The 23,366-nt window shown below is 40.4% G+C and overlaps 1 protein-coding gene across 3 annotated transcripts in view; it reads left to right on the forward strand.

Moving 5' to 3' along the window:
• AKAP1 (A-kinase anchoring protein 1) overlaps positions 1–16,294 on the forward strand; it is a 54,268-nt gene extending 37,974 nt beyond the window's left edge. For all 3 annotated transcript variants that reach the window (XM_073664579.1, XM_073664581.1, XM_073664580.1), the window contains exons 4-11: positions 1,264–1,390; positions 1,474–1,598; positions 4,310–4,487; positions 4,896–5,046; positions 5,901–5,968; positions 8,973–9,046; positions 10,705–10,770; positions 15,390–16,294. In XM_073664579.1, the coding sequence (XP_073520680.1) occupies positions 1,264–1,390; positions 1,474–1,598; positions 4,310–4,487; positions 4,896–5,046; positions 5,901–5,968; positions 8,973–9,046; positions 10,705–10,770; positions 15,390–15,452 (852 nt within the window). In that variant the 3' untranslated portion in view covers positions 15,453–16,294. The remainder of the gene's footprint in view (positions 1–1,263; positions 1,391–1,473; positions 1,599–4,309; positions 4,488–4,895; positions 5,047–5,900; positions 5,969–8,972; positions 9,047–10,704; positions 10,771–15,389) is intronic.
• Positions 16,295–23,366: the final 7,072 nt, after the last annotated feature.

Genomic DNA, 23,366 nt, shown 5'->3' on the forward strand with positions numbered 1-23,366 from the left:
CTGGTAGTCAATGTCCTCTAAGTATATAGACGGAAGTTAAGGCCAGTTTTAACCCCTTCACAATTTTTGACGTACATGTGCATCAAAAGTTGTGTTCCTGACTTTGATGTGGGCTCGCCTAAGGCTGTGTGCCCACAATGCGTTTTTTAAGCGTTTCCACAGCGGCAAAAACGCTGCAGAAATGCTTTAAAAAACGCTTGGTAGAAGGCCTGCCATGTTCCCCAATGATAATCCGCATGTGCTGTGCACATGCTGCGGAAATTTCTGCTGCGGATTATCATTGCGGAAAAAAACGCAGCACAACCAATTATTTTGCGGAAGTGCTGCGTTTTCGCCATCATTGACTTGCATTAGAACGCGCCAATTCCGCAAGACTGCATCTGTACTTGCGTAATTGGCGCGTTCTAATGTGCGGATGGTACCCGGGTGTGGAGGACAGGAGAGTCTCATCCACACCCAGGTACCATTAAAAATAAAAAATAAATGTATACTTCTGGCAGCCCGCGCTGCGCTCCTCCTTGTTTCCCGGCACTTCGCGATGGAATAAAGGACCTGCGCTGACGTCAGTCATGTGACTGGTCACGCGACGCTGACGTCGGCAGGTCCTTCACTCTACCGCAGCCGGGACGGTGAAGCAAGACAGCGCGGGCCATCGGAGGGTAAGTATACTTTTATTTTTTTATTTTTTGACATTCTCTCAGTCACACTATATAAATCCATGCCGGTTGCATGGATTTATATAGTGTAACCAAGTTGTCAAGCACTTTCCAAGTGATGCTAAAATCGCTTGGAAAGCGCTTGTCAACCCGCATGTGAAATGCAAGTGAACGCTTCACATCCGCATGTCCCTGGCAGGAAAACGCATGTACAATCCGCATGCGTTTTTTTTCTGCCAGGGAGATGCAGAAACGCTTAGGAAAAATCCTGAGTATTTCTGCATTGTGGGCACATAGCCTAAAACTGTTAAAGACTTCCTGATGGGATTCCATGCTGCAAAAGCTACTATACTAGCTGCTGCAGCCGAAGCCATAGCCCTACTTTTCCTGTATTTTTGTACACACTCTGTAAAATGTTAATTAGATCTTTAAAACAAAGTATTGATAAATCGATGTACGATTTCATTGAAGAGCGAGCCATGAGCCCCAAACACTTTTAATGGCCACCTCAAGTAATCATGCGAGTCATTTTTTTATTTTGGTTAATATTTGGGGATATCTTATTTAATGGATTTTGATCCCATTTTATCCCCCTTTCTGTTTAAAGCATTTAGTTGGCCGTCTAATTGGCAAACAAGGCAGATATGTAAGCTACCTGAAAGAGTCATCTGGTGCCAAGATCTACATTTCTACACTGCCTTACACCCAAGACTTTCAGATTTGCCACATAGAAGGTAAGAGTGTATATTTATAGACATACTGTACTTCGTATTGTTATAATGTAAGTGCTGTGTTTATGTATTTTGTTTTTTTACAGGGTCTCAGCAGCAGGTTGACAGAGCGCTGAGTCTAATAGGAAAGAAGTTTAAAGAACTCAACCTGACTAACATCTATGCACCTCCGCCTTCTTTGGCATTACACTCCCTTCCCATGACTTCATGGGTAAGCTGCATTTCAGCATGTACCTTACTTTTCATAGAGCTTCTTGTGAATGGTCTGTATAAACTGATTGCGCTAATATTAGGGGTTCAAATCGTTACCCCTTTTAATGCCAGGTTTTTGGTGTGTTTGTTTTTATTTTTTATCTTTGGTAGCCATGATGATCAGACTTGTGACATGTGCAAATAAAATCTAAATTATATAAGTATGCAGGTTTAAATAACAATTTTATATATTTTCTAAAAGACATGTGGCACATTTTCAAAATGCCATTTATGTGAGTTTACACATGGGCGCCTTCTTGCGCATTTACACCTAACAAGACTGACCATCACTTCCAAACAGAAAACAGGTGCATACTAAGAGAAGACATCTCCACGTATAACTAAAAAAACGAGAATACTTGGTGCATACATTTTTTCCTATTTTCTAGAGCAGTAACGCAATTCAAATTTCATATTTCTTGTTTGCATGCTTTCAATTTTATATTTGCATTTATTTATCCTTTTTCTAAGAGCCAACTTTTTTTTTTTCTTGGAAAAAAAACAAAACAAAATTATTGAAATAAGGGGAAAAAAACTAACCGTGGTATTTTTTTACGCTTTTGTTTTTACACCGTTTTCTAAAAATGACCTGTCGACATGATTCTCCAGGTCAGAGCAATTGTGATACCGTACTTGGTATGTACACCCAAATTAAGTAATACCGGAACAAATTTAATAAAATGGTCAGATCGCCACACAAAAAGTAAAACCTTACAATGCTCAATCGACAGAGAAATATAAACATGGGTTTTGGAGAATGCTGCATTCATTTTTTTGCTGTATAATTAAAGCAATTAAAAAAACAAAGGGCAGAATTGCTTTTTTTCCAGGATTTCATCCCAATTGGATTTTTTCCCTTGTTTTTCACTACATTGCATGGTAATATGAATGGTGTCATTCGAAACTACAACGCATTCTGCAAAAAAAAAAGAGCAGTCAGTCATACATCTTTGTCCAAGTAACTAACAGTTATAGGTCTGGGAAAAAATGGAATGGTAAAAATGAAAACTTGCTAAGGTGGAAAAGAGTTTGCAAGGGGTCAAACCACCCGAAATGGTTAATAATTAGCATTCATTTTTTTATCTTTTTAATGCGCAATTAGACTTTAATAGCAATTTTTCATATTTTCAAAAACTTTCATTTTTTTGAATGTTTAGGTGTTGATTTAGGTGCATTTTGTAAAGCTGATATGTGGAAGCCTCACAGAAATCACTTTAAAAAATATAGTATTCATACTGGCATAGGAAGTTTTAACCCTTCAGATGCTACACATAAACAAATGCAAAGTGGAGAGAAAAAAAAAAAAATATATATAATATAATATATATATATTTTTTTCATTTTTCAGAATGAGTGATAGGAGAAAAACACCCCAAAATGTGTTACTTGATGACAGCCGATTACATCAATACCTTTTATATGTGGTTGTACCTGTTTGGGCGCACGATAGCGCGCCTTCATTTCTAAGCCCTATGTGACTTCTGGAGCTCAGATTTGTTTTTTTTTTACATACCTCTTGCACTCTGCAAATTAGATATTAGTACAGCAGAAACTCCTTAGAAATTTTTTTGGGAAACTACAACCCTCAAGGAATTAATCGGTGGGTGTGGTGACAGTTTTTTACCTCACAGGTGTTTTTCACGTTTCTTTAATATTGACCTGTGAAAGTGAAAAATTATTTTTTGCAAAATTATGTAGTTAACTAAATTTTTCATATCAAGAAATTATGTGCCCCGATAACTTATTACATCACTTCTCCCAAGTACGGCAAATCCCTGTGTGTGGGTGTACACTACGGTTTGGGCACACAGCGGGGCTCAGAAGATGGGGAGCGCCATTTTGCAGTACAAATGTTGCTGCCATGGTTTGCTGTTTTCATATTGCAGAACTCCTGAAGTGATGGAGTAAACTCCTTAGACCTCACCTACATTGGGGAAAGTATACCCTTTTAAAGAATTTATCAAAGGGTGAAGTAGACTCCAAAAGTGTCTTCTAGAAATTAATATGTAGCAGATGGCAAAAAATGAAAATTGCATATTTTTTTTCCCAATTAGGGTATTTTTTTTTTCTTTGACTGTGACATATATTAAAATTAACAAAGTAAAACAAATATAAATAATTTGAAATTTAATTGGAAAATCCCAATTGTTTCTGTTAAGGGAGGTAATCACTATAGAATTAAAATGGCCGCTGTCCGGTTCCTCTGACAGAAACTTGTCCCTGAATGTTGGGAGAGATGCCTGTGAGCATGTGCAGTAGGGAGCACCGCTGCTGTGACCTGGAGATAATGATTCGGGAAGACGGGGCGCCCATGTATAACACTCCTGTTATTTCCAGTAGTATTAGTGGAGGTCAGCCGCCTACATATGAAGGGAGGGGGTGAAGCTTCCTACTGCACATGCTCACCGGCATCTGTCCTAATATTCCAGGATTCTGTCCGTGTAACAAGGTGACTGCCATTTTAATTCTATAGTGATTACCTCATTAGAAAAAACCTTCAATTAAATGTAGACAAAGTAGACAAATGTATATAGAAATATGACCTTTCCTGCTAGGTATTTATACTTTCTTGGAGAACCCCTTTAATTCAATCATAATACTACTTTAGAGAAAACATTTTATAAATGGGAGCTGAACACTAACTTTTTTTTTTTTTTTTTTTTCCCGTAGCTTATGCTGCCAGATGGTGTGACGGTTGAAGTAATTGTAGTAAATGTGGTGAATGCAGGACACATGTTTGTTCAGCAGCACACGCATCCAACATTTCATGCACTTCGTGGCCTGGATCAGCAGATGTATCTCTGTTACTCGCAGCCTGGTGTTCCGACACTGCCCACTCCGGTGGAAGGTGAGAGCTTTTCTGCTAGTTTTGTGTACCTTTTGCTTCTTCTGATAGTGACAGGCAATGAAATTATAATTCAGGGTTTACTATCCTTTTACAACATCAGATGGGATTCTATTATCTAGGATGTACTAACTGTTGGGTGATGGAGGGGGCTGATTAAATGCAGCTTCTGAATGCTAGCTAGAGCTTTGTGCTTAGATGTAGCATGATTTTAGGTGGACATCAATTTGCCTGTTTTACTGTTTTGACGCTTTGGTCGGTCTCCTTGACAACTAACTGTAAACTTTGTAAGATGAAAGCGCTCTCAACAGAAAAAGCAAAACATTTGCAAATCTATTTTCATGCTTTCTAACTATACCAATTTCATAACCCCTTTAATGACTTTGTTATAATGTTGTTTTTTCCATTCAGTTGGCGTTATTTGTGCAGCACCAGCTGGAGATGATGCTTGGTGGAGGGCACAGGTGGTGGCGTATTACAAAGACTCTGAAGAAGTAGAGATACGGTATGTTGACTACGGTGGTTATGAAAGGGTCAAGATTGAAATACTCCGGCAGATCAGGTCAGTACAACCAATAGTTTCAGTATATTTGAGAATAGCAAACTTATTAATGACCTTGCAGTTCTGTTCACTCACTTTCTGGTTAACACGATTAATTTGGTAAAATATGAAATATAGCATGCTACTCTCTGATCTCCCACCTACCTCGCTTTTTTTCACAAAAGACCAGTAATTTGTTGGTAGCTGCATTGCGCACACTAAATAATTCTAGGGGGGGGGGGGGGTTTGTCTCACAATTGAAATTTATTACATATCCACAGAATAAGTGATACATCTCTGATGTGCGGAGAGGGGGTGGGGGGTGGCGGGCTTGTCCTAGTGATCTTAAATATGCAGGGCATCCTATTTAAGGTGTAGATCTTTACTTCTAATAGCAAAATCGGCACCAAATGCTGTTGCATTCCTTCAGCGTTCATAACAGCCTAACATGGAACACACAACTCTAGTGCATTCCCAAGTAGGGAATTGTTTTATATGATGCTGTGTATGTGCACATGTATACTGCTGCCGTTCAGTTAGTGTGAGGAGGGACAGGGGAGTGCTATCCACGTGCCTTGTCTATTTTCTTCAGTGCTTCTACCAATCTGCACTAATTTTTTTTTTTTTTGTAGTGTTTTGGCTATGAGATATCAAAATATTTTACTTTTTACCTAGGACTGCATTACTGATCCACTTTAATCTCCACTAACGTGATACTTTTTTTCTCTCTAAATTTTACCAGATAATATATATATATATTTTTTTAATTTGATTTTGATTCAACTTTCCTGAACTTTTTATATAACCACCTCAGTGTTTCATATTGGTTGTACTATTTCTTGTATATCTAACATATTTGTGTTTTTTAAATCCAGGTCTGATTTTGTTACGTTACCCTTCCAAGGTGCAGAGGTTCTTCTAGACAATGTGATCCCGCTTGCAGGTACACTTTTTGCTGCATACTTGTTAGACATAGAATTTTATTATCTTAAGAAACTTGTTCAGATGTGTGTTAAAAAACAAAAAAAACAAAAAAAAACAAAACAAGCCCTGCAGGGGTCAAGTGCTTTCAGATCAGCTTTTACAATCTTGTTACCGTTTGACAACAATAGAGAAATTAGTTTAGATTAAAATCTGCAAAACATGCATTTTAGTTCATAGCTGTCTTCCTCGGAAGCATTTTTTTTTTCTTTTTTTTCCCTGTTCTCTCCAAATCTGATTTTTGCCAAGTTCAGATGACTGTATTGAAAAATGGCAATTTGTGGATACAGCAGGCTCAATGTGACTGGCTACCTGTGCAGCACTCTGTGCTTGTCAATGTTGTGAATGGGTGCCAGAGCTGTTTTAATATTGCAAGCATTATTCTGATCCATAAAATAACCAGAGTAGTGCATGTTACGATTTAACCCCACCAAAACTTTGGTCCGTGTGGAAAATCAGCCACGTGTACTGGCACACTGTCGGACCATTTATATGCTCATCTGAATGAGCCCTTAGAAATATAACACAAATCATTTGTGCATATTTTAATGTAATAATGGGTTGAGACAAGTAAGGTAAATTGAAATAATTCAATTTTTATTGCATGGACTGCAACCAGTTGTGAGGCCCAGGTTTTAAAAAAAACACATGCAAAACCATTTTTGTTTTCCCGTGTTGAACAGTCCTTTCCCGTCTTCTAAATATTTTTAGGTGCGGACTTACCAGCAAGAATATGGTGAAGTCCTGTTTTACCCTGCACATGCATGCTCAAACTGTAAAGCTGTAAAACCATTTTTAAAAAGGTTCTCCAGACTTAACACCTTTTGTGTATATAGCCCTCTGTCTTGCAGATTGAGAGTTTTTCATTGGTTGTGTAAAATAAACAAAAACCCTCATTGCTACATATAAACATCACATCAGTACTCAGCTCTCTAGTTAGAGCAAGGGTCTCAAACTCTGCTAAGTATATGGGCCGCACATAGAAAAAATGTGAATTTGAAGGGCAGCATTCTTTGCAGGATGATATAAAATTTTTAATGATATTATATATTATTTTTTTCTATAAACCTTTTGGATTATTTTTTGAAAATTTTTGTCTTTATCTTATTCTTTTACATGACATTCATTTTATGGGCTGTGGTACAGTTTTATTTTACAAGTTTACAGTTTTTACAATTTTTATTTCCATTTTGTGTCCCCTAATTGGCCACAGTGATTTTATTTTTTTCTTACAATTTGCACCATATAGTAATTCTGGCCAACTTCTTATAGTAATGTCCCCATCTTGTAGTAGTTTCCAAATCTCTTTTTAATGTCCCCCATCTTGGTCCACATCTTGTAGTAATGTCCCCCACCTTGGTCCTCATCTTGTAGTAATGTGCCCACCTTGGTCTCCGTCTTGTAGTAATGTGCCCACCTTGGTCTCCGCCTTGTAGTAATGTGCCCACCTTGGTCTCCGCCTTGTAGTAATGTGCCCACCTTGGTCTCCGCCTTGTAGTAATGTGCCCACCTTGGTCTCCGCCTTGTAGTAATGTGCCCACCTTGGTCTCCGCCTTGTAGTAATGTGCCCACCTTGGTCTCCGCCTTGTAGTAATGTGCCCACCTTGGTCTCCGCCTTGTAGTAATGTGCCCACCTTGGTCTCCGCCTTGTAGTAATGTGCCCACCTTGGTCTCCGCCTTGTAGTAATGTGCCCACCTTGGTCTCCGCCTTGTAGTAATGTGCCCACCTTGGTCTCCGCCTTGTAGTAATGTGCCCACCTTGGTCTCCGCCTTGTAGTAATGTGCCCACCTTGGTCTCCGCCTTGTAGTAATGTGCCCACCTTGGTCTCCGCCTTGTAGTAATGTGCCCACCTTGGTCTCCGCCTTGTAGTAATGTGCCCACCTTGGTCTCCGCCTTGTAGTAATGTGCCCACCTTGGTCTCCGCCTTGTAGTAATGTGCCCACCTTGGTCTCCGCCTTGTAGTAATGTGCCCACCTTGGTCTCCGCCTTGTAGTAATGTGCCCACCTTGGTCTCCGCCTTGTAGTAATGTGCCCACCTTGGTCTCCGCCTTGTAGTAATGTGCCCACCTTGGTCTCCGCCTTGTAGTAATGTGCCCACCTTGGTCTCCGTCTTGTAGTAATGTGCCCACCTTGGTCTCCGTCTTGTAGAACATTCAACTGAAAAGAAACACTGACTTCGGCGGCCCTCAGGACCAGGCCGCAATCATTACGGGTGCTTCGGTGCCTGTGGGCCGCATTAAGCAGCCTCAGGGTGTTTGAGACCCCTGAGTTAGTGTCTCTCTTTTACAACACACCATACAGTGTATGTACACTGAAGGCATAAATGTAGCTGCAGTGTTTATATGCAACAGCCAAAACAGAAAAAACTGATAAACATTGCAAAGCCTTTTATGATGAGGACGCTTAAATAGTTATAATATAATGAGCGAGCTCATGAACACAATCATAACATAGGATATTCGTCATATGTCGTGTCCCTGCATTTGAAGCGGGCTTGCAAGCCGAGCCCTTAGCTTTCCCTGTAGATGATTGCTGATTTGATCAGCCATCATGTGCCCTTAACAGCTGCATATGGAGCAGAGCGCTGCCCACAGTTGTTAACCTGTTTAATGCCGCTGTCGTTCTGGCATCGGCATTTAACACTTGCCGGCAAGGGGCCGTGTCATGTCACGTGCCCATCAGCGCGCCCATGACATGATCGTAGGGTGCCAACAGGTTGTCATGTCAGCTGGAAATCTGCTGAACACCTCCGTGCTTGTTATGACTATTCTCCTGTGAAAACAGGTGTTTATTGGAGATTGTGATTTTTCACTATACATAGCGCAAAAAGTTTGTCTTTAGAATTGTCTTTTAGGGCCTAGCTGGGAAATCTAAAGTGTGCTCACAGTTGAATTTTACTATATTTTCTAGCTTGGTGTGTGTATTACTATTATCATGACTGACTTGTATGTGTTCCTTTTTTCAGATGAGGATCACTTTTCAACAGAAGCAGATGCCGCTGCTAATGAAATGACAAGAGGCACAGCCTTGCTTGCACAGGTAATTTTTTTATCAGTGGTGATCCTGCTCCATTGCTTAAGCCTGTTCTGTTTTCAATAGGCTTCTGTTTTACATATAGGTGCCATTTTACAGTATTGGAACTGGAAATCTAAATTTAAAAAACAGGGCTGTGGAGTCGGTAAGTCAAACCACGACTCCTCAATTTCCCTGACTCCCGACTCCACAGCACGGCCTCACTACTGACCATGTACATTAAGTGCAGCACAGATTCATCTCCACTAAAAGCCTAAATCCATAGGTCAGACATTTATAGGACATTTCATGACTTTCCCAAATTGTTATGAAAATATTCAGCACATTCTGCATTGTAGTACTGTACCCAATTTATTATATATTTTAGGAGTTGGTCCATTTTATACCACGCAAATAAACAGACTACAGCTCCACAGCCCTGAATTAAACAGTCATCGGATGCTTCTTTGAGCGTTGGCCATCAATAATTGCTTTGCACATTTTCTTCCCAAAATTAAACCCTGATAATTAGTCTAATATATTCTTGGTCCTCTATTGCTGTCAAGTCTGTGAGTTAATCGAGCAAATTATCTAATACTTTTGCACGCTGCCTGCCAGGCTTGTCTATAAATATATTGACATACAAAAATATTGAAGTGATCAGTTTCTATCTGAATGCTGAAAAATAAAAGGAAGTTTAGAGATTTCCACACTACTTGTCATCTGTCCCCCAAAACAGTAGCACAGATACCCAGAAAAAACATTCAAATAAATCAATGAGTTCAAGTGTGGTGTGCCATAGTCTGACGTTGCTGTGATCAAATTATTTGCTACTCTGCTGTACAGATGTAAAAAGTCACAAAAATGAAGTGCAATGGTGTGCCCTCTTCATAGTTGTTGAAAAATGCATTTTTAAACATGTCAAAGTAATTAAAATCCACTGGAAAGGTATTATGCATTACATTTAGCCAGGGAACCTTTTATCAAGTCGTCAATATGAAAAATATATTCTGCACTTTACAAAACACTTGTGGCGCGATTCATCAAAGCTTTCAAGCCAGAATTCTGTTGTAAAAAACTTCAAAAAGTCTTCAAGCGAATTTCTCCCAGCTCTGCTGCAATGGACATAGCTGGGAGAGGTAAGCTGTGGGGGCGGGACACCATAACTCATCTAATCCATGGCGAGCTGTTTTGTTCCCTACGCCAGACATCTTACTCCAGTACCTAACTAGAGTGCGATCATCTGGCTTAGCACATGTAGGCACACGCCATTAATCAGATGATCCAAATTCATGAAGTGTGCACCTCTTCATGTATTGGGAGCATCTGACTCCAGTACACCTCCCTCATCAAGACCGGCATGAACGACTGTCTTGATGAATTTGACCTTTTAGTTATCAGTTAGATTTGTGTGTGTGTGTGTGTGTGTGTGTGTGTCACAGATGTCAAACATTTAAGGCAAAGTTACTACTATGATATTGGTAATTGAGCTATAACAAACTGAAATGTTCTGTGTGGCGTTTTTGCATAGGTGATAGGCGTGACTGGTGTTATGTTGGAGTACGGAATTTACATTGTAAAGTTTCAAAACTCGATGCTTGAATGTTTAAAAGCATTTGTCCTTGAATATCTAGTCTTAGTCTTCCTGTATACATTAGTATTATTGTCTTTATTTTTACATGAAGGTTACAAATTACGATGGTGCAACAGGACTTCCGCTTGTGCAGTTATGGAGTATGATGGCAGATGAGGTGAGATTTTACCATAACTGCAGTGTTTTATTCTTCTGACATGGTTTAGTATTCTTTTAATACAAAAATATTATAGTACTAATTTACCAAGTACTAGAACAAAATAAAATCTAAAAGGGATAATTTGTGTAGAATGCCATGCCGACTTAGAGACTTATCCGCCAAGCAATGTTCCTCTGGCAATTTAAATGTTCAAATCTCATATGGCCAAATTCCATCTTCTGTTTTGCATTGATGAGGGGCAAACACCCTGAAATACAACCCATGAAATGGAGTTTCTGGTTTTGGCTTTTTTTTTTTTTTGTCATATGGCAAGGCTCGGTAGAGGGTCAATATTGCAATTTAGGATTGCTACCTCCAGTAGGTGGAGCTAGAGTTCCTGTCCAATTCCTCCCTGAAGAGTAAATTTTTATTTTATCTTTGTCCCTGATGTTATCCATTATACTTTGGGTATGCGCTGTCACTGAATAACGGGATCTGACTATAGCAATAGCCTGCTTATAAACTTAGTTCCTTATAATGGCTCAATGATGTTCATGTCTGATGACTGGGCTGGCCAGTCCTTGAGCACCTTGATCTTTTTTGCCTGGAGGAACTTTGTTGTAGAGATGGATGTATGAGATGGAGCACCATCCTGCTGCAGAATTTGACCCCTTTTATGAGTTTGAATGTAAGAGGTAGCTAATACTTCTTGATATTTTAGGCTATTGATATTGCCTTCCACCTTGCAAATATTTCATGAACCCCCATACTGAACGTAACCCCAGACCATGATCTTTCCACCACCAAATTTATCTGTTTTCTGGGTGTATTTTGGAACCATACGGGCTCCAGGAGGTCTCCTGCAGTATTTGCGGTGGCTGTGGTGTAATTCTACTGAAGATTCATCAGAGAAATCCACCTTCTGCCACTTTTCCAGCGTCCATCTGTTTAGCAGGCTGTGGGACTTTGCAAATGACACACGTTTTTTTATTTGCCTTTTGTTTAGTGCTGGCTTCTGGGCACTGATTTGACCATGGAGGCAATTTCGAGACAGAATCCTACAAACTGTTCTAGTTGACACAGGGACTTGAGGTGACCAGGCCTGTTGGAGCTCTGCTGCAGTGGAAGAGGGGCTTGCGTTGGATTTTCTAACCAACAAACTTTCCTCCTGAGCAGTTGTCTTGCGGGGTCTGCCGGACCTGGGCTTGTCAAACACATCTCCAGTCTTCTTCAAATCTTTTTTTTTTTAATTCTTTGTACTTGACGCTGAGACAAATTAAAGGTGCCAGACACTAAATTTGTGGGTTTAGTATCGCTCCCTAAACTCAATAATGAGAGCAGAGAGAGGTTGGACTCCCCCATTACTGTGGAGGAGATGGAGATTGCTCTGCATGGCATGACTAATGAGAAGGCCCCGGGTGTGGATGGTCTACCGTCAGAAGTATACAAGCAATTTGCTGAACTTTTGGTGCCTAAATTATTGAAAATTTTTGAAGAGGCCAATGAGAGAGGGTTGTTGTCGGCTTCTATGAGGGAGGCGGTGATAGTGGTGATTCCCAAGGAGGGGAAGGACCCTAGAATACCTGATTCATATAGACCAGGGTTCCCCAACTCCAGTCCTCAAGGCCCACCAACAGGTCATGTTTTCAGGATTTCCTTAGTATTACACAGGTGATAATTGCATCACCTGCACAGGCAATAATTCCATCACCTGTGCAATACTAAGGAAATCCTGAAAACATGACCTGTTGGTGGGCCTTGAGGACTGGAGTTGGGGAACCCTGATATAGACCAATCTCTTTATTGACAGCTGATGTTAAAATCCTGGCCAAAGTCTTGGCTAATAGGTTGACTGGGGTCATTTCTTCCTTGATACATCCGGATCAATCGGGATTCATGCCTAATAGATCTACTGCGGTAAATATAAGAAGATTGTATCTCAATCTCCAATTGCAGGCTGATAACCCAGGTCGAAGAGTAATTGCCTCACTGGATGCCCAAAAGGCGTTTGATAGCTTACAATGGGAATATTTATGGAGAGTCATGCAAAAATTCTGTTTTGGACTAAGGTTTATCGAGTGGGTGCAATTGCTGTATTCACAACCTACAGCTAAAATTAGAGTTAACGGAGCGATATCCCCCTCGTTCCATTGGGCAGGGGAACCAGACAGGGATGTCCACTGTCGCCGCTCCTCTTTGCTATGGCAATCGAGCCTCTGGCTGCAGCCATCAGGGAAACAAAGGAGGTCCAAGGGTTCAAGTATGGAATATTAGAGGAAAAAATTGCTCTGTATGCGGATGATCTTATTGTTTCTAGGTGATCCATCTGAGTCATTGGGTTATGCCATGCAGATAATTGAGAGGTTTGGGGCGATATCGGGGCTGAAGATTAACTGGTCCAAATCCGTTTTGTTTAAGGTGGATTGAGAAGTGGAATGGATCGATGGTGAAAAGGAAGTCAATAATTTGCAGTGTAAAAAAATATTTAAATATTTGGGAATACAAGTATCTTTACCAGTATCAGATTATCTCAATATCCATTTATCACCATTACTTCAAAAATTGAAAGCCAAAATAGATATATGGTCTAGGCTACATATAACGGTAATAGGGAGAATAAACCTTTTTAAAATGATCTTGATGCCCAAGCTGTTGTATATCCTACATAATGCACCTATGTGGATATCCAAAAAGAGATTTAAGTCTTTAAATGTGATGATCAGAGCTTTGTTATGGGGGAAGAAGCAGGCAAGAATAAGATTAGAAATTCTTCAAAGACCCAAAGATGAGGGTGGATTGGCGCTGCCAAATCCGGAAATATATTTCCTGGCGGCTCAGAGTTAACATTTTAGAGGGTGGTCATGTTCCGGATTTGGTGGATCTATTAAAAGAATGTTGGAGCAGTCCATGGAGGAAAGACAGTTACTTGAGGGCCTGGAGGGAGGAGACATGAAAAGGTTGGGAGAAAAAATGCCTACAATAGATCTCATACATAAAACCTGGAATACATTAAAAAAGGTGAGGGGAGTAAGGGGTCTGACCAAGTATACACCTATATGGAATAATAATAATCTCCCAGAGATACAAAAAATTGTTACTATAAGAGAGTGGACAGGTAGAGGAATTTTATGTATCAAATAATGGAGGGGGAAGATCTTAAACCTTTCTCGCAGTTGCAAAGGGAATTCTTATTGCCAAAAACAGAATGGTATCACTATGGGCAGGTTAAACATGCAATTAAATCCCAAAGAGCCAAACAACGACTCGTAGTGGAAGCTGATCTAGTATTGGAGTATATTTGTCAGGAGGGGGTACCAGGGGAGTGATCTCAGGCCATTTCTAGAGATTTGCTGCATACATTTCTCCTGGAGTTTCCATTAAGAGCTAAAAGTAAATGGGAAGAGGAAGTGGGATGTATAAGAGATGATATTTGGGAAAATATCCTGGAGTATATACCTAAGCTTTCCATGAGTGAACCTGCAAGATTGTCACACATTTATGGAATTCATAGTTTATAGGTCACTGCTAATAATGCATAAAAATTGAAGGGATGTTTGGTTATGCTATGTTTTCCAATGCAATTTAATGCTCTGAGTAATATTGTATGATCAAAATATGTTTAATAAAAATTTATTTGATTAAAAAAAAAAAAAGGTGCCAGCCACCTCTGCAGTGGATCTGGTCTTCAGCCTCTTGATGATCAAGGCTTTGGTCGCAGGGTGGATGTTTGGCATGTTGTCAGAGCTCAAGTTGCAGTTCAAGTGAAGGTCTGGGTTTCTTTTTATACACACCCACTAATTGATCATTTACTGAGCACTGGTGAGGATGTAAACTAGGATTGGGTGCATTATATGACCAGGCGACACAACTTTTGTCTTGCCAAAATCTGACCATTCTGTGTTCATTAAATGATCAATATTTCAGCATTGATGCCAATTTATTTTCTTTACCTAAACCTAATTTGGGAGGGTTTCAGCTTTCAAAAGAGTATTTATAAAACCAATGGATGAATTTAACGTCAGGTTATAAGCTTTTATTTACATAACATGAATAAGTGACATAACTTCTGTAAGGGAGTGTAAAGACTTTGATGGCAGTGCAAACTAGGCTTACATTATTGAGGTTCTTATTTTATAGTGATTTATCTTGTTTTAACTTTGTAGCTTTCTATATAGATTTGTTCAGCATAGGTATCTTATGTGAATGGGGTTGTTCTAAATTTGTAAGTTATTCCCAATAATAGGATAGAAAATAACTTCCTCATAACTGGTATCCCCACTGATCTTAAGAACCCCGTATGAATGGAGCTGTGGTCGATTATGTGCATTTCCGTTCCATTCATTCTCTACGAGGCTGCTGGAGACGGCCGATATATAGAGCACAGCATTCAGCAGGTCTTTAGCATTTCCATTAAGAATGAATGGAGCGGAAGAGCGCAGGATCAACCACCGCTCCTTTCACAGGGGGATCCCCGGTTCTCAATATCTGTGTGGGTCGCAACGGTCAGACCTCCAGTGGTTGGGAAGTTATCCCATATGCAATGGATAGCGGGATGACTTCCAAATTTGGCACAACCCTTTTTAAGTGTTAATGGTTTTTTTTGTTAATTTTTTCTTCTGTTTTTACAAATCCCATAGGTGGTGTCTATCAACAGAACTCTTGTGGAAAGAGGATTTGCACAGTGGATAGATAACTATTAGCACTTGTAAAATGGTTTACTCCTTAACAAAATCTTGCACCACTACAGGCTTGGTATGCTTTTTTTTTTTTTTCTGGTTTATGTATAGAAATCATACAAAAGACTGATTTTTAAAAGCCATATATTTGTAGCTATGTCCATCTTATTGTTCTGCCCACAAAAATGCAACCAGCAGCTATCTTTACCAAGCACTGTTTTTCGGACATCTGAGTTCCCTTTTGGATGAGCGATTCGGGATGAAGCCTACTAAGAGTCAAATGGCATATTCACGTGAAAGAGATGATATGCAAATATATAAGAAGTGTTCTAACTGGAGGAATGTCAGATGAATTATACGTGACATTAAATGATTATTGTCTTTGTACATTACGCGGCGCACTCTGCCTGCCAAGCCTGACTGTAATTTATTTTGTTGTTGTGCAAATCTTTGTAAATATATTGACATAAGAACTGATCACTTCAATATTTTTGTATCTGAACACTGAAAAATGAAAGGGAGTTTTGCAATTTCTACACTACTTGTCATCTGTCCATAGAACGGTAGCACAGGAACTCAGTGATGCCTTTTGAATGGGTCTTCTGTGCACCAATGTGTGGTGTTTAGATTTGCCATACAGTTTGATGTTGCTGTGATTGAATTATTTGCTACTCTGCTGTACAGATGTAAAAAGTTACAAAAATGAAATGCATTTGTGTGCTCTTTTTTTATTTCTTGACAAATGGATTTTTAAATGTCTAAGTAATATAAATCCACTGGAAAAGTATTGTAAAATGCATATTTTTTTCCTAAGCCTGTTGTGAGCGGGGTTGATTAAAAATAAAGCACTGAACGGGAAGCATTAATGCCTGAATTATGTGACTTCTTTCAAAATGCTAAAGAAAACTATTACATTGATGTAAAAAAACCTGCACAGCTTAAAAAGAATATCTGCAGTTTAATTTTCAAGAAACTTTTCAACAGATTGTATAATTTTATAGGTTACCAGAAGTCAAACTACCTGGTTTTTGTAGGTACCATGAGTATTGCCGAAGACTTCAAATCTGATACCTGAAGTCTCCTCTCAAGAAAAATTTTGTTATCTAGCAGCCTGGAGAGGATTCTCCTAAAATCCATACATGCCAACAATAAACCTATGACATGAGACTTTAATTCCTAACCTATTTTTCTTATTTTTTTTCTTGCATTGCAGATAGTCAACTACTTTATAAAATTGTACCTCTTGTGAGCAGCGCTCTTTTTTTTTTTTTTTTTTTTTTTTTTTTTTTTTTTTTATATAACCCTTTCCCGGTAAAGATCTTACAGGTACGTCAAATTCTTCAGGTAATTCCTGCAAATGGATGTACCGCACAGGGCGCTATGCCTGCACAAGTTCAGCCAGAAACTGAACTTAAGTGACAGCCGAGTTCATGATGTAACAGCTAGGGTATATCCCAGCACCGCCACTTGCCGTTTGACCCTCTAAATGCTGCGATCAATAGCAATTGTAGCATTTAAAAGATTGAGAGGGCTCTGCATCCCCATGACATGATTGTGGGGAGCCGATGGTAGTCTTGGCGACTGGAGGTCAAATAATTACCTTAGTCTGCCAAATGTGGTGGCCAGTTACAACATGCCAGAAGCATGGTCTAACAGGCATTCTGCCAGTGACACAGACTTCTCTAAGGCAATGCATGTGTATTCCAATGCATTAGACCAGTGATCAGATAAGTTCCATAGAGGGACCAAGTTTTGTGAAAAACACAAAAAAAAGTTTCCTCAATAAAGTCCCTTATTAATGTCAAAATAAAGTACGCATTTGGCATCGCCACGTTTGGAACGACCAGTTCTATAAAATTATCACTCTACTTAACCCTTAAAAAAAAAAGCCAGAAAGCTTTTTCAGCATACGTTGATAAAATAAGATAAAAAGTTGTATGTAAATAGAAATGGTATCCCTGAAAGCGTCGTCATGTGCCGCAAAAATAAACAAGCCCCCACTCAGTGAGGAAAAAAATAAACACTAGTTCTCAATATGGCGATGCAAAATTTTTTTTTTCTATGAAATGGTTTTATATAAAAGCTGCAAAATGTAAATATATAAATGTGGTATCGCTATACTCTTACTGTCCTGAAGAATAAAGGTGCCTTGTCACGTTCGCCACACGCTGAACAGCATAAAAAATCCTGAATTGCTGTTTTATTGTTCATACTGCTGCTCAAAAATAAAAATGGAAAGCAGTCAAAAAATGTTAATAAAAACTTCAACTTATCCCGCAAAAAAGTATCTTTCATATGAGTCTAGGCTGAAAAATAGAAAAATTATAATGCTCAAAATATGGTGATGCAAAATTTTGTTGGCGTAAAGCGTTTTTAGTGTTGTACCAGTTACTCTGCCTGCTTCATTATAGTGAATAGATAAGTTAGGAATTCCATCAGTTTCCATCCAAATATTCCATCTGAAGTATGCGATTCAGATGGAAGTGCTCAGTGTTGAGCACAGGTTAAATATGAACCAAGCCTTAAAAGTGATCTAAAATGTTATGTACCCCAAAGTACTAGCAATATACCGTATTTTGCGGACTATAAGAGGCACCCCAAATTTTGGTGTGGAAAATAGTGAATTTTGTAAAATTAGCTCACTTAAGGGGGGTTCCACTGTTGTGGCACCTCAGAGGCGCTGCCAATTTTGACCATTACAGCAAAATCTGCACACAAATATGGTGTGCCTTCCCTTCTGCATTGTGCCTGAAAAGTAATTTTGCAACCACACATGGGGTATTTGTATACTGAAAAGAAATTGCATAACAAATTATGTGGTCCTTTTTTTTTTCTCCTATTAGACCTTTTTAAAATGTAAAAACTTGGGTCTAAAACAACATTTTAGTGTAAAAAATTTAAATTTTTCATTTCAACAGCCCAATGTTGTTCAATTCTGTGGATCCTCTGTTTAGGAATTTTTCTAGGGGTGTTGTCAGCATTTTAAAGGGGTGTAGATTCCAAAATAGGGTCACTTGTGGGGACAGGTTCTGCTGTTTTGTCATCTCAGGGGATCGCGTAGTGCAAAGTAATTCGACCCAATATTAAAATTCTGTGATGCACCTGTAAGTTCAATATGGTCATTACACCTGTCTAGGAATTCCTTGAGGATTTCTGCTGTTTTGCAAATACAACTTGGTGTCTGTAATCTTTTCCAGCCAAATTATTCTCCAAGAATCGAACTTCCCTTCTGAGCCCTGCCGTGTGTCCAAACAGTAGTTTTCAACCATAGATAGAATATTGGTGGAGTTAGAAGAAATTGCACAGCAAAATGTGTGCAACATTTTTCATAAAAGAACAACAAAAAACTTCCAGTTTGCGTTGACCCTTTACCGACATGTGCCGTACATGTACGGCACAAGTGAGTAGCGGGTGTATGGAGTGAGCCCAATCTATATACAACAAGAGAGGGGATCCGCCCTTCCAGGACCTACAGAATAAAAGGTCGGCGCCTCTCCACCACCTCAGTTGGTTTCCTGTCCTTGAGGGGGAACCTTGTTAATATGGTGGCAGAAGAAAGAAGAGAAGATTATTCCCAATGGGAGAACCTTAGACAGGCTTACCTGTTGAAGATCCGGATATGACTGAGCGGCGCCCTGCCTGGGGTCTGCAGCTCCAGCTCCGTGCATCAGTGGAAAAGCTGCTGTGGAACTGCGCCCCTGTCTGGAGTCGGCAGCTCTAGCTCTGCATGTCAGTGAGAGAGCAGCTGTGGACCTGTGCACCTGTCTGGGTGTCGGCAGCTCCAGTTCCGTGCATCAGTGGAGAAGCTGCTGTGGAACTGTGCCCCTGTCTGGGGTCAGCAGCTCAGCTCTGCACATCAATGGGAGCACCTGTTGAGCTGCGCCCCTGCCTGGGGGCAGCAGCACCAGGTTTGATCGGCGCACTATTGGAGGCGCCCCTGTCTGGGATTAACCACTCCAGTATTGCTCAGACATGGACGGATGGAGAGGAACAGGCCTGTGACTCGTTCCAGCCTCCGAATCCGTACAGCTGGTGGTGAGTGATCTTCGTGAATGTTTACCTTGTTTATGGGGCCCTTTCCTTGTTATGGTTACTAGGAAAGGCTGAAGGATGTTAGTGCAAAACTCAAAAATGGGTGTGTGTGCGCTCTGTAAGACCCCATCTGTGCCAAGGGCATCGTGCTTTAAAATTGGCTTCAGAACGGAAGCTGGAGCTTAGACCTCTAGGCTAAAGTTAGCCACATGTCTGGGCCGCACAGAGCCTCATGATTTGCCTTCAGAATTTACCACAAAAATGAGCCTCTATCTGCTCAGTAAATGTTAAACGAACACTGAGGTTTTTACTGTTGTCCTCCAGTCTGTTTACTCCATCCATAGGACGGCACATGGTGTTAATACAGCACATGGTCTCTGTGAAGGTCTGCTGTCCAGCTGCGTCTCATCAGTTGGCTCCTTTGGGTGGGGCTAGTCTGACAATTGAGATTTACCACCCAAAGGAAAGGTTTATCCTTCATTCAGATGGATTACTCTTTTAAATATAAATCTGAGCGCAGTGCCTCACAGAGCCTTATAAAGCCTCTTTGCACTTCACAAAGAGCACATCATAGCTCTTTATATCACATCATAGTACATCATGGCGTAGCGCTTTATAGCACATCATAGTGCCTCACAGCGCCTCATGGCACATCATAGTGCCTCATAGTATAGCGCTTTATAGCACATCATAGTGCATCATAGCATAACGCTTCATAGCACATCATAGTGCCTCGCCTCATGGCACATCATAGTGCGTCATGGCATAGCGCTTTATAGCACATCATAGGTCCTCACAGCGCCTCATGGCACATCATAGTGCCTCATGGCACATCATAGTGCATCATAGCATAGCGCTTCATAGCACATCATAGTGCCTCGCCTCATGGCACATCATAGTGCGTCATAGCATGGTACCTCTTGGCACATCATAGCAAGGTGCCTCACGGCGCATTTATAGCATGGTGCCTCACGGCGCATTTATAGCATGGTGCCTCACGGCGCATGGTGCCTCACGGCGCATAGCGCCTCATAACGCATGTTAGTGTCTCGAAACACATCATAGTGCCTTATAGCATAGTGCCTCATAGCACTTCATAGCGCCTTATGGCTCTTCATAGCATAACATATCATAGTGACTCAGAGCATATCATAGTGCCTTATGGTGCATTCATAGTGCCGTTTAGCGCCAGTTAGTACCTCATAGCGCTTCACAGTGCCTTTTAGTACCTAATGGGGCCTCATAGTGTCTCTCAGTGCTTCAGGGTGCCCCTGTGCCTTGTAGTGATTTTATAGGGTGTCTGTGCCTCATAGTCCCTCTTTGTAAAGGTACTGGTTCCACAACTAAGTTTATGTCTGACAAAACCAAGTTCAGCGACTGTAAACTGTGCATGGCAAGCTTACCGAATTCAGGGGGAAAAATATCCTAGCCTCTATTTTGAGACAGAGGGTGGCAGTATTCCTGGCTGGTGCTCGGTGGAATGCCGATTGGAGGCAGGTGACAATAAGAGCGCTTCCTTTGTTTTGCATGTTAATAATGAACCTTGTAGGGTTTCACTCTTAAAGGTAGGAGGCATCATGTAGTGCTCATACAGCCATTGTGGGTTTGGTCCAATCGAGCTCAGTTTTATTGCTTTTTACAGGTTGCACAGAAGTCGTAAACATTAATATTTCTGGTCTTGTCCAAGCTCTGACTAAATAGGACAGACCCTGACTGCTCATATACAGCTCAGCTAACCCAGCTTGATCAAACAAAACAATATTTATCAAGGGTAACCACTGATACTTGTGGAGTCTAGCCTGTGTCTCTGATTAGCTCCAAGGCACATACCATCTGCTCTGCTCTCCAGCAGTCTGACTCAGGTGAATGCCTAGCCTGCTCTGGTGCTTAGCTCTCCAGGGGCCCTAATCAAGACCTGTAAAGCTATTATTTAATCCAGTCCTACCTGGGTTTGCTACAACCCAAAGGGGCTGTAGAGATTCCTGAGTTAGATCATTGGGAATGGACTCTAGAAGACCTGCTAGTAAATCTGCAGTTCCAGATTGCGATATAGTAGTATAGGCGTTTAAAGAGATATACAATCGGGTTCCAATTCACATGAAACATCAAATTTCCTGAGAATAGTTCTTGGCATAAAATGAGGATTTAGGCTTTCAGTTTGTCTCCTTCCATTCAGATGTTAATGAGCCTTAAGGCTTTATGGAGAATTATAGTAGTTAGGACAACTTTCATATCGAAGGAAGAGGCATTGACAATAGTTTACCTCAACTATTTCGGGATTATGGGCAGATCCATCGAGTGGTGCAGAACTCACTGGGCAGTGAGTAAGAGTTGTGGTCTCCCAAGGTAGAATAAGGAGTCCTGCTATATGTCAAAATTAATAAGCAGTCTGGCCACAGCTCTGAACAAGGCAATTGCTGTTAATAACTAATCTCCTACATTCCAGTAGTAGCATGGTCACGGGTACACCCACTGGGGCTGCCTCTAAAGACCCGGTTCCTCCAACCTAAAGAAGCTTTAGGCAGTATATAAGAAAGCTCCATTCATCTATACATGGTCACCATGTAAAGGTCTTGTCATACAACAGAGTAGCTTTATCTTACATAATCCATTATGGAGGAACTCTGCCAAGATCCCTAATGACACTTATGTCTAATCAGTTCAGATGGCGAAGTCTCACCTTTTATCTTTAACAGCACCTCATATAAAGAGGAAGAGAATTGCAAATGGACCTTTTAGCCGTAGACTACTAGAACAGTGTCCAACCTTCATTGAATAAGCAAGGAATGTGAAAGTGAGCTTTGGATCTAGGCCCATTTTCAGCATGGTAAGTTAGTGACAGTCAAGCTTTTTCGGTTAATCCTTTGTTTATACAGATCCTAGAAGATGGGTCGGTTCCGGAGCTACTTTATCTTCCGAAGATAGCTTTCAATTTCCATAAAAGTCAGGAAATTATGCACCCTACTTTCTGTGCTAATCCGGGGAATCCATGGCAGAAGAATAAGAAAGGGGATATCCCCATCAAGCATTATGTAAGGTTGCGATTCAGTCTTCACCTTGCACCTTCTATAGACACTATAGGCTTGATCTGGGATCTTCTGCTGTCCTTTCCTTTAGGAAAACTGTTCTACAGGCTGTGGTCCCACCCTAACTTTAGAATTTTTTCTCTCTAAATCTCTCGTTGTAGGTGCTGTCATGGGTGATAGGCTAACACTGAATTACTTACCGGTAATGTGTTTTTCCTGAACCCATGACAGCACCCTTATATTCCCTCCCATCACTGGTAGAAGTTGATCACTTCTTTTCCTTCATGGTGTTTGATTCACGTGGTGTGTAGAAGGAAAAATCATGGGACATATAACTAATAAGTAGTGTCCTCTCATTCTCTGTAAACAACTGAGGTGGTGGAGAGGCGCCGCCCATTTATTCTGTACGTTTCCTGTCCTGGAAGGGCGGATCCCCTCTCTTGTTGTAGGTGCTGTCATGGGTTCAGGAAAACACATTACCGGTAAGTAATTCAGTGTTTTTTTTTATATATATACATGCTTTGACATCACCGTAATCAATTCTGAACACCCAATCACAATTTCAGTATTCAGGCATTGAAAATGCCTGAAACACTGAAGTCCATGCTATGCAGCATTTTTTATCTTGTCTAAACCCTTTTTTGGGTACTCGTGTTGCTGTGTGTGTGCGCTCTTTTCTTTGCCAACACCTACCCACTTGTATTTTCAATAAAGGTGTTTTACTAAACTATCTATGTTCAGACCACTTATTCGGGCTGGTTTTATTGGTTTGGTTCTTCCTGATTAGTCTATCTGATCTATCCAGCAGATATCTACCACTATGAGGGTGATTCTCCTAAGAAATTATATAGACAGATGTATATTATCTGCTCGTCCTTTC

This window comes from Phyllobates terribilis, unplaced genomic scaffold (assembly GCF_046119375.1).
Source record: "Phyllobates terribilis strain yellow unplaced genomic scaffold, ASM4611937v1 Scaffold_2__4_contigs__length_985480577, whole genome shotgun sequence".
NCBI classification, from domain to species: Eukaryota; Metazoa; Chordata; class Amphibia; order Anura; family Dendrobatidae; genus Phyllobates; species Phyllobates terribilis.